This window comes from Tachyglossus aculeatus, chromosome 21 (genome assembly GCF_015852505.1).
Source record: "Tachyglossus aculeatus isolate mTacAcu1 chromosome 21, mTacAcu1.pri, whole genome shotgun sequence".
Classification (NCBI taxonomy): domain Eukaryota; kingdom Metazoa; phylum Chordata; class Mammalia; order Monotremata; family Tachyglossidae; genus Tachyglossus; species Tachyglossus aculeatus.
This window is the reverse complement of record NC_052086.1, coordinates 23,921,963-23,932,432: the sequence shown is the minus strand read 5'-3', so window position 1 is coordinate 23,932,432 and position 10,470 is coordinate 23,921,963. Positions and strand designations below refer to the sequence as shown.

The 10,470-nt window shown below is 52.6% G+C and overlaps 1 protein-coding gene across 1 annotated transcript; it reads left to right on the top strand.

The window, feature by feature from the left end:
* The first annotated feature begins 417 nt into the window (after positions 1-417).
* Positions 418-7,331, top strand: MORN3 (MORN repeat containing 3). The gene is made up of 5 exons (XM_038763683.1): positions 418-740; positions 2,707-2,864; positions 5,103-5,262; positions 5,950-6,134; positions 6,793-7,331. The coding sequence occupies exons 1-5, from the start codon at positions 596-598 to the stop codon at positions 6,856-6,858; spliced, it is 714 nt and encodes a 237-aa protein (XP_038619611.1). The 5' UTR covers positions 418-595; the 3' UTR covers positions 6,859-7,331.
* Positions 7,332-10,470: the final 3,139 nt, after the last annotated feature.

The window sequence follows — 10,470 nt, the reverse complement described above, 5'->3', positions numbered from 1 at the left end:
ATATGTACATAAGTGCTGTGGGGCTGGGACGGGGGCTTGAATAAAGGGAGGAAGTCAGGGCAACACAGAAGGGAGTGGAAGAAAAGGAAAAGAGGGCTTTGTCAGGCAAGAGCTCTTGGAGATGGGCCTTCAATAAAGCTTTGGAAGAGGGGAGAGTAATTGTCAGATATAAGGAGGGAGGGTGTTCCAGGCCCGAAGTAGGACCTGAAAGACCAAAATGTAACCAGATCAAACCTTGGAAGGAGGTAGACTTCAAGGCAGGTAGAGAGTGAGAGGATGACGAAGGGTGGGAGGCTAGCGGGTGCCAGTCTCAGGGCTCTGTTGTCATCACAAACCCCCTGTTTGGCTCTGGCATTGTGTGATCAGGGCTCCTGAGGACGGGCTGAGCCCAGAAGGCATCGAGACACAGAGTGGCACCAACATGACTGTGCCTTCTGGGTCTTGAAGCACGCAAGCATTTTCTACCTTGAGGTCCCAGACAGAACACCCCCAGAGCTTGCTGCATTGGGCCCAGAGGCTCAACCCAGACCCAACCAGGCAAGAGACAGCTCTTGCCTGTCTCTTCCCTAGGGCTCCCCATCCAGTAGAACGCAGCATGCCCATTGCCAAACACCCACGGGCCGTCGAACCTCTGTGGTTTGAATGGGACCGGAAGGCGCAGAAGTCTGGGCTGAGACACCAGGTCTATGCTGTCAACGGTGACTGCTACGTGGGAGAATGGCTGGACAACCTGAAACATGGTGAGTGGGTGAGCTGTGCTGGGTCTGGGCCCCCGGAGGCAGTGGGGACTGTTCTGAGAGAAATCAGGGGATCAGGTCAGTTTTCGCTTTGGGGAACATGGGAGGAGAGGGAGAGAGGAAGGGGAGATGGCGAGAAGCAGTAGTGACTAGTTTTCCATCTCCCCTTTCTCCCCCCTCCCACCCCCAGCTCTAATCTCCTTCCCTTCCCCATTGCACCTGTACATATGTATATACGTTTGTACATATTCGTTACTCTATGTATTTATTTATTTTACTTGTGCATATCTATTCTATTTATTTTATTTTGTTAGTATGTTTGGATTTGTTCTCTGTCTCCCCCTTTTAGACTGGGAGCACACTGTTGGGTAGGGACTGTCTCTATATACTGCCAACTTGTACTTCCCAAGCGCTTAGTACAGTGCTCTGCACACAGTAAGCGCTCAATAAATACGATTGATTGATGACTGTCTCTATATGTTGCCAACTTGTACTTCCCAAGCGCTTAGTACAGTGCTCTGCACACAGTAAGCGCTCAATACGATTGATGATGATGATAAGCACCATGCCTTAACTACCACATAATAATAATGACGATGTATATAATATATGTATATATGATTTATAAAGTGCTTACTATGTGCAAAGCACTGTTCTAAGCACTGGGGAGGTTACAATTTGATCAGGTTGTCCCACGGGGAGCCAGTGTCAATCCCCATTTTACAGATGAGGTAACTGAGGCCCAGAGAAGTTAAGTGACTTGCCCAAAGTCACACAGCTGACAGTTGGAGGAGCCGGGATTTGAACCCCTGACCTCTGATTCCAAAGCCTGTGCTCTTTCCACTGAGCCATGCTGCTTCTCATGTGATTCAATCAATCAGTGGTGTTTATTGAGCACTTCCAGGATGCAAAGCACTGGACTGACCATTTGGGAGAGTACAATATAACAGAGGGGGTAGACATGTTCCTTGCCCACAGTGAGCTTTCCTATGTGATTTGGGGCAAGTCAGTCCATGTATGAACTGGATGTGGGAGACCCCCCTGGGAACCTCACCCCTGACAAGGTCAGCCTTTCCACAAACACTCCACTTGGTCACTTGGCAGTGAAAGCTTCTTCCTGGCTTTTTGGGCAGAGGACAGACACAGAGTGGGTTGGGGGAAAGGTTTGGCTCTTGACTTCCAGGCTGGCTCACCTGGGCTCCCCAGGTCTCCAGGGCCCAAGTCCAGGAAGAAGAATGCTACATATTCTGAGTTTGGCTAGTAGTAGTAGTAGTAGTAATATTAATAGTACTTATTAAGCACTTACTATGTGTAGAGCACTGTACCAGGTGCTAGGAAACAGTACACAGGCAGGAATTAGGCTTTTACCGGGGAAATTTTTTGTGGTTATGCCCAGCCCCCTCCCAGCTCCTTCCCACCCCACCCATCCTTTGGAAGGGCTGCTGGGATTGTTGCGCATCCAGCATGGATAGATGGACATCCCATCAATGTATGGTTTTAACCAGCCATGCCGCCATTCCCATCCCATTAGGAGGGAGGGAGGCACAGAAATTACTCTTCTAACTGGACAGAGAAGTTAAGCAACTTATCTAAGATCACACAGGAACCAGGCCAGGTGTCTTCCAAGCCAGGGCACTCTCCCTTGGTTACCCTTGGAGAGTTCAGTGCTGATTCACTCCAAAACCAGGGCACAGCATCTGGAGGCTACAAAGATGTTAATTGCTGGAGATGGGAGAAGAGTCGTCAGCTGGATTAGTTGTCTAAATTGGGTTTCAAAGAGAGGTTGGAGAATTCATTATTCCAGAAAACCACAAGACACTTGTTCCGGAGCAAGGGGATCTGGAAGGGAACCCGCACGTGTCGTAGCTCCGGGGTCTGGCTTCCAGGCTCAGCCGAAGCGGTGGGCTGCCAGGAGCATATCCCGTGGAGGTTCGGGGCTGAGCGGTGTCCGCCTTCTGTGCTGATGCAGGGAAAGGCATCCAAACCTGGAAAAAGACCGGAGCCATCTACCAGGGTGACTGGAAAGATGGCAAGCGCAATGGCTATGGGGTCTACAGTCTTCCGGACCCCGTGACTGGAAAATACAAGAAGATGTACTCGGGCTGGTGGAAGAATGACCAGAAATGTGTAAGTGCATTCGAGGAGATCAGCCACAGCAGGGAAGCGGGGACCAGAGGGGCTGCCTGTGAGCAGGGAGGGTGAAGGAAGGAATAGGAGGGGGGCCTGGAGATGGGATGGCTGCCACCTCCCCTTTGGGAAGGCCAGAGTCTGAGAACAGGGTGCCTGATGGGGCGGGCCAGCACGGGCTCACTCAAGTAGCCCATTAAACCTCCACACTTGCCCGGGCTGGAGGTCCTCCTAGCACTCTGGGATTCTCTGGTCACAATCTGAGGAGGTAGGAGTAAGGCTTTTGGTATTGCCTCTAGCTGCCTGCTTGCCTTTTCCTCCTCTTTTTCTCTTCCCAAGAAGGTCCAAGCGGAGCTAGAACACAGGCCCCTCTCCTGGCAGCCAGGAAATAAGAACTCAGGAAATAGGAAATGTAAGGAGGAGGGGCAGGGCCCTTGTTTCATTGTGGAGTTGGGGTTGTGGGGAGGTTAGCTGGAGGCTCAAAAGCCAGACCAAGCTTCGCCACTGACCTAGAGTTTTGTCTGGGGGACAGGAAGGAGGGCAAACATGCAGAAAATGCTTGGGGCGTCAGGTATTTGGTGAATTAGCCTGGCACTCCTCCAGGCCCAGGCTGCTAGCCCTCCACATAGCTTTCCCCTCCCCTCTTCCTGGTTTTATTTGTTAGGGCCCAAGGGCCCTTTTGGCAGGGAACCTGCGAGGCTTTGGGTTCCTCTTTGAAACTCTTTATCCTGAAGTGGAGCAGGCAACGAAGGAAAAGGGAAAGGCGGGGACAGAAAGAATGGAGGGGTGGGGCCCTGCCCAGTTGAAGGCCAGAACCGCTGCTGAGACCTCAGACCATGTCTGGTCCTGAAGGGGGCTGGAGGCCTTCTGAATGAACAAACAGGGTCTCTGACCATTGTGGAAAGGGGGGAAGATGGGGACGGAGATAAGGGCACACTATAGAAAGTGATCTGACATCCTGATGAAGCTGGGACAGTCCTGGACATATTTTTTGGCTTGAAAAATCTAAGGAAAAAAAACGAAATGGTGTGTGTGTGTGCATCGTACCAACTGGGCTAGGTCACATAGGGTAGGAAGTGAGGGCCTGTGGGGGTGAGTGGGGGCGGGGAAGACAAAGAAGAGCAGCTGCAGCTGCCTATCAGTCGTATGCCCACAGTCCACAGGGTTATTAATTCATTCGATTGTATTTGAGTGCTTACTGTGTGCAGAGCACTGTACTAAGTGCTTGGGAGAGTACAACAATAAACAGACACATTCCCTGCCCACAACGAGGTTACAGTCTAGACTGGGGGCGACAGACATCAATACAGATAAATAAATTACAGATATGTACACAAGTGGGGTTGTGGGCCCTGGGACTGCTGGAGCAAGCACAGTGGAGATGTGCCCAAGGATGGGCCAGTTCCTCTGAGGCCAGACCTGGGGCTGCCAGGCAGAAGTGGGGGCTGAGGCAGTAGAAGCCTGTGTCCCTCTTTTCCCTCCCCCGCTCAGCTCAGCTCCTTTTTCCTTGCTCGCCTTTTCCTCCCTCTGCCCCGGCCCCCAAACACTTAAGCACCCACCCACCTCCAGGCGCTAGGTCCAGAGGGGCCCTGGCTGCAGAGTGATTTTAGGACAATAGTACTAATCCCCTTGGTATTTGTTAAGCATTTACTATGGGCCAAGCACTGTACTAAAAGCTGGGGTAGAGGCAAAATGATCAGATCAGAAACGTGGGACTCGCAGTCCAAGAGGGAGGAAGATTGGGTAGTGAATCCCTATTTTACAGATGAGGACAGTGAGGCACAGAAGTTGACTTGCTCTAGGTCACACGGCCGGTAAGTAGTAGATTGGGGGTAGAACCGAAGTTCTCTGACTCCCAGGCATGTGCTCTTTCCTCTAAGCAATACTACCTCTCTAAGGGCACCAAGAAGGCAGTTGACCACAGCCACCTTTTCCTTACCCTGCCTGTTCCCCTGACCCAAAGGTGCAGGTGTTTGGTGACTCCAGGCAAGCTGGCATTCCGGGGCTCCGAGTTGGGGAGGGGACCTTACAGATCGACTGAGATTGCAGTGGCCAGGGGCCAAACTAGGACCTGGGGCTTTCTGAATCCCTTCCCAGGTGGGCAGCCCACTCCCCACCAGACCTGGGCCCAGAGGGAGAATGGGACACAGGAGACTGGTCACCCCTGTAGGGCTTTAGGGCTCCCCTGGGCCCCACCTGTCTCCCACTCCCCGCTGAAGCTGATGACCCTCCTTGCAGGGCTACGGGATCCAATTCTTCCACGGCCAGGAGTATTACGAAGGGGAGTGGGAAGCGGGGCAACGCAGCGGCTGGGGCCGGATGTACTACAGCAACGGGGATATTTACGAGGGCGAGTGGCTGCTGGACCGGCAGGATGGGCAGGGCATGCTGCGTTTGGGTGAGTCTGCTATGCTGGATGCCCGAGGCCCCCCCCACCCTCTCCCCCAGATCATATTTATTGAGCGCGTCCTGTGTGCAGAGCACTGTACTATTAGGGAAAGTATACTACAACATTAAACAGACACATTCCATGCCCACAAGAAGCATATGGTCTAGAGCAGGGGAAACAATACAAAGTTACAGATATAATAATAATAATGATGGCATTTATTAAGCACTTACTATGTGCAAAGCACTATTCTAAACACTAGGGAGGTTACAAGGTGATCAGGTTGTCCCACGGGGGGCTCACAGTTTTAATCCCCATTTTACAGATGAGGGAACTGAGGCCCAGAGAAGTGAAGTGACTTGCCCAAAGTCACACAGCTGACAGTTGGCAGAGCCGGGATTTGAACCCATGACCTCTGACTCCAAAGCCCGTGCTCTTTCCACTGAGCCACGCTGAGTACATCAGTGCTTTGGGGCTGGGATGGGGGGGCGGGAGAACAATGGGAGCAAGTCAGGGTGGCATAGGAATGGGAGATAGGAAAAGTGGGGTTTAGCCTGGGAAGGCCTCTTGGAGAAGACGTGCCTTCAATAAGTCTTTGAAGGTGGGGAGAGTATCCCTGGGAAAGTACCTGGAAGGGCAGGGGGCAGGCCATCAGGTCATCTCCTTGGCCAGCTCCCATGTCCTCTTCTCTTCCAGCCAACGAGAACCGCTACGAGGGCTCCTGGCGGGGTGGCAAGAAGAATGGGCCCGGTTGCTTCTTCCACCTGGACAAGGGGCAGCTCTTCAAGGGATTCTGGGTGGACGACGTGGCCAAGTTTGGGACCATGATAGACTTCGGCCGGGAAGAGGCACCCAAGCCCACCCAGTACCCTATCCCTAAGGTGGGCCACGAAGGGCCTCCCAGCTGGTCGTTTCCTGCCTCTTTAGCAAGCCAGGCAGTGCACCTGGTGGCCACCCTCCTTTAATGGGCCAACTTGGAGAGGGGCAGAGGGAGGAGTGGAATTGAGGGGAAACGAGGTGAGCCGGTCTCATAGGCAGAGAATATGTCAGTTTATTGTCATACTGTTACTTCTCAAGTGCTTAGTACAGCGCTTTGCACACAGTAAGCATTTAAAAAACAATCAGATGAATGAGTGGTCCAGGTGAGAAGCTTTGGCTGCAGTGGTCATGCTACAATCAATCAATCAATCGTATTTATTGAGCGCTTACTATGTGCAGAGCACTGTACTAAGCGCTTGGGAAGTACAAATTGGCATCACAGAGCCACCACAACCACCTTCCTGGACAGAAGCCTGTAGCCCCTCTTGCTTCTCACCAGCAGTTGGGGCTGGGGTTGGACCAAGTGGCTTTTGTTCCACCAGATTGAGAGAAACCCAAAGAGCCTCACCCAGCTCCAGGCCACAGGGCTGAGCCCCCGACAGGACAAGGGAACGGCTCTGCCTTCTCCTCACTCAGTCTGAGCTGTGGGGCCACAGCCAAGCCCTGGTGGCAGGGAGCAGTCCAGAGCCCCACACTGACTCTGAGGTTTCTTCTCTTTAGATTGAGCTGCTGGACTCAGACAAGGTGCTGGAAGAGGCCATGGCCGGGTTTGAGGAAGAGGACTGAAGAGCACAGCATGGGCTCCACGCCCAGGCAGTGGCAGCGGGGAGGACAGAAGCCCATCCAGCTTGGGAGCAGTTCCTCTCTCCAGGCCAGGAGACCTGTAAAATACATTAACTCCAGCTCAGTCTGCTGTTGATGAGTTCCCTTCCATGGAGACACAAGTCCTGAAGCGTCACTCTGAGCTGTTGGATTGGGAGGTCGGGAAAGGCTCCCCTGGAGATACCAAGCATGTGCACATCAAGTCCCCTTTAGCTACTAACCTATTTTGATTAAGGAGCCTTGCCCAGCTTTGTGGTCCCGAGCAAAATAGTTATTTCCCTTTCCAATTCATCCGTCAATCAATCTAGGCCTCAGACCAGCAGCCAGAGGTATCTTTGAACATATTTCTGGGGCCACCGAAGCTGTCTCTCCCCCTTGCTGTCCCACCCTACCCCAAGTCAACAGAGAAGAAACGGCCTCCCACCCATTCCTCCCAGCTTGCACTGTCCCCTTTACGATGGTCTTTCTCTCCTCGTTAGAAACCACCCCTGCACTCTCTCCCTCTTGGGGCCACCACCGCCACCCACCACCAAAAGTGGATTTCCTCTCCCCAAAGTCCAGGTTCTATGAGCGAGAGTGGAGAACTGGCCCAACCTGTACTGTTTACCCCATTACATAAGCCATCAGCCACCCAACCAGCCCTGTTCCCCGATGCCATCTGTGGGAGCTGCCCCTGCTGCCGCCCTTCCCAAGCTAATCAATCAATCAATCAATTGTATTTATTGAGCGCTTACTATGTGCAGAGCACTGTACTAAGCGCTTGGGAAGTACAAATTGGCAACATATAGAGACAGTTCCTACCCAACATTGGGCTCACAGTCTAAGAGGGGGAGACGGAGAACAAAACCAAACATACTAACAAAATAAAATAAATAGAATAGATATGTACAAATAAAATAGAGTAATAAATATGTACAAATATATATACATATATACAGGTGCTGTGGGGAAGGGAAGGAGGTAAGATGGGGGGGTGGAGAGGGGGAGGAGGGGGAGAGGAAGGAGGGGGCTCAGTCTGGGAAGGCTTCCTGGAGGAGGTGAGCTCTCAGCAGGGCCTTGGAAGGGAAGGGAAGGAGATGGGAAAGGAGGAAGGAAGGAGAAAGGAAAGGAGGAGGGAAGGAAATGGGAAAGGAGAAGGGAAGGAGATGGGAAAGGAGGAGGGAAGGAGATGGGAAAGGAGGAAGGAAGGAGAAAGGAAAGGAGGAAGGAAGGAGAAAGGAAAGGAGGAGGGAAGGAGATGGGAAAGGAGGGAAGGAAATGGGAAAGGAAGAAGGAAGGAGAAAGGAAAGGAGGAGGGAAGGAGATGGGAAAGGAGGAGGGAAGGAGATGGGAAAGGAGGAAGGAAGAAGAAAGGAAAGGAGGAGGGCAGGAGATGGGAAAGGAGGAGGGAAGGAGATGGGAAAGGAGGAGGGAAGGAGATAGGGAAGGAGGAAGGAAGGAGAAAGGAAAGAGTGCAGGAGGCCGGAGCGGCCTATCTTAGCGGCAGCTAAGAGTCGAAGACAGCAAGCTCCTTCCCTGTTACCTGTCTGCGAAGTATGGGAGAAATTCCTCTGGTTCTTCTGTCCCAAATGGCTTCAAGCTCCATAAGAACATAATCAGTGTCATGCAGGGTCATCCGTCAATCCCAGGAGTTTGTCTCCAGGCATTGGTGTCACCTCTCCATTTTGAGGGCAGGAGTTAATGGGTGTCAAGAGATTTGTTACAGGGAAGGTGATGAGAACTGGTTGGGAACAGTTCTCAAAGAGCTAATGAGCCAGAAAGTCACCATCTGGGATCTTTTCTGCCCTGACTGGAAACCCTCAGGTCAGATGTCAGAAAGTTGGGAGGAGAAAATCTTGAAGTCCAACTCCAACAACCCACCATTGGCCTCTTGCCCATGAATTTACCCAAACCCACCTTGATCCCATTTTCTGCCCACACAACATCCTGTGATGGCAGATTCCATATCCTTTCTTCCCACCAAGTAAAAGATGAAAATCCTTTCATTCTGAGCCCACCACTTTCAAACCTCTATGGGTGTTCACCCTCAGGATGACAATTCTGGGCTTTCCCTGGCCATCTCCTTCATGGTTTCAAAATGTAAATCCCAGGCCTACGCAGCCTTCCTCTTTCCCAGGGGTTGGGGGCTTCCTCCAAGGAATCCTGGTCTCTCCCAACCTCCTCTGACTTGCTCTTTATTTAGCCTCTCCCAGGGCTGTGGGGAGAAGGAAGGCATGGCTCCTTCCTGCTTTGCATCCCCTTCCAAGATCCATAAAATGAGAAGCTGGAGGTGCTGACCTGTATTTGCTTGGGTCCAAAATAGCTTCCTTCCAGGAGCAGAAAGGACTGAGGGTAGATGAAAAGATCTCAAAAATCTCCAGTGGCTACCAATCAACCTACGCACCAGGCAACAACTCCTCACCCTCGGCTTCAAGGCTCTTCATCACCTCGCCCCCTCCTACCTCACCTCCCTTCTCTCCTTCTACAGCCCAGCCCGCACCCTCCGCCGTCGACTCCCGGCCCACGTCATCCCCCTGGCCTGGAATGCCCTCCCTCTGCACATCGGCCAAGCTCGCTCTCTTCCTCCCTTCAAGGCCCTACTGAGAGCTCACCTCCTCCAGGAGGCCTTCCCAGACTGAGCCCCCTCCTTCCTCTCCCCCTCCTCCCCCCGCCTTACCTCCTTCCCCTCCCCACAGCACCTGTATATATGTATATACATATTGATTACTCTATTTTATTTGTACATGTTTATTCTATTTATTTTGTTAATATGTTCTGTTTTGTTGTCCGTCTCCCCCTTCTAGACTGCGAGCCCGCTGTTGGGTAGGGACCATCTCTATATGTGGCCAACTTGTACTTCAAGCGCTTAGTACAGTGCTCTGCACACATTAAGTGCTCAATAAATACGACTGAATGAATAAATGAATGACAAGATGATTACGGTGGGGTTTAATTTGCCTGAAAGGGCATCTGAGGAGGGGTGGAAGCCTCCAGCCCTGGAGGTGTTTAGACTCCAGGAAGATTCGCATGGGGCTGGACTGTTTCCTGCTCAGCGACATAGGGGAAGAAGGACTGGATCCTGCCTTGCAGAGGGCTTGAGGGGAGACTGCAGGTTTTTAAGGGAGGGAGCAGTATCGAGACCAGCAGAATTTACCGAGTTCTTTGTGGAGCAATGCTCTTGCTGCAGGAGGTGATGGAGGGGCTGATAGATCCACCTGATCCCTTCCAACCCATCGCCCCTCGGGGCCGAGGATGCCAGTAGGCGGAAACTTCCCATCATCTGCCCAGCTAGGGAGGGGCCAGAAGTGCCCGCAGGTGCGCCCAGTCAGAAAGGCCAAGCAGAGGAGCTGGCCCTGGAAGGTGATCCACCTCACACGTTACCTGGAAACAAAGCAGCTCCTGTGGCTGCTCCGCGGAGAAAGCCGCTGTCACCTGTGAAAGAAAGGGCTGACGGCGCCAGCACCACCCCCTCCCCTGGAACATGTTTGGGGGAGAAGGAGAGCTGTGGGCACTGGTACCACTGGCACATCTGGAGGGAGGCAGAGTTCCCAGCCCTGGTACCACCCCCTTGCCCCTCTACACGGAGGCGGCTGAGGC

Coding starts and splice junctions, on each gene's coding strand:
- MORN3 (XM_038763683.1), top strand. CDS start 596: ATGCCCATTGCCAAACACCCACGGGCCGTCGAACCTCTGTGGTTTGAA. Junction 741..2,706: donor GCTGGACAACCTGAAACATG/GTGAGTGGGTGA, acceptor GTGCTGATGCAG/GGAAAGGCATCCAAACCTGG. Junction 6,135..6,792: donor CCCAGTACCCTATCCCTAAG/GTGGGCCACGAA, acceptor TCTTCTCTTTAG/ATTGAGCTGCTGGACTCAGA.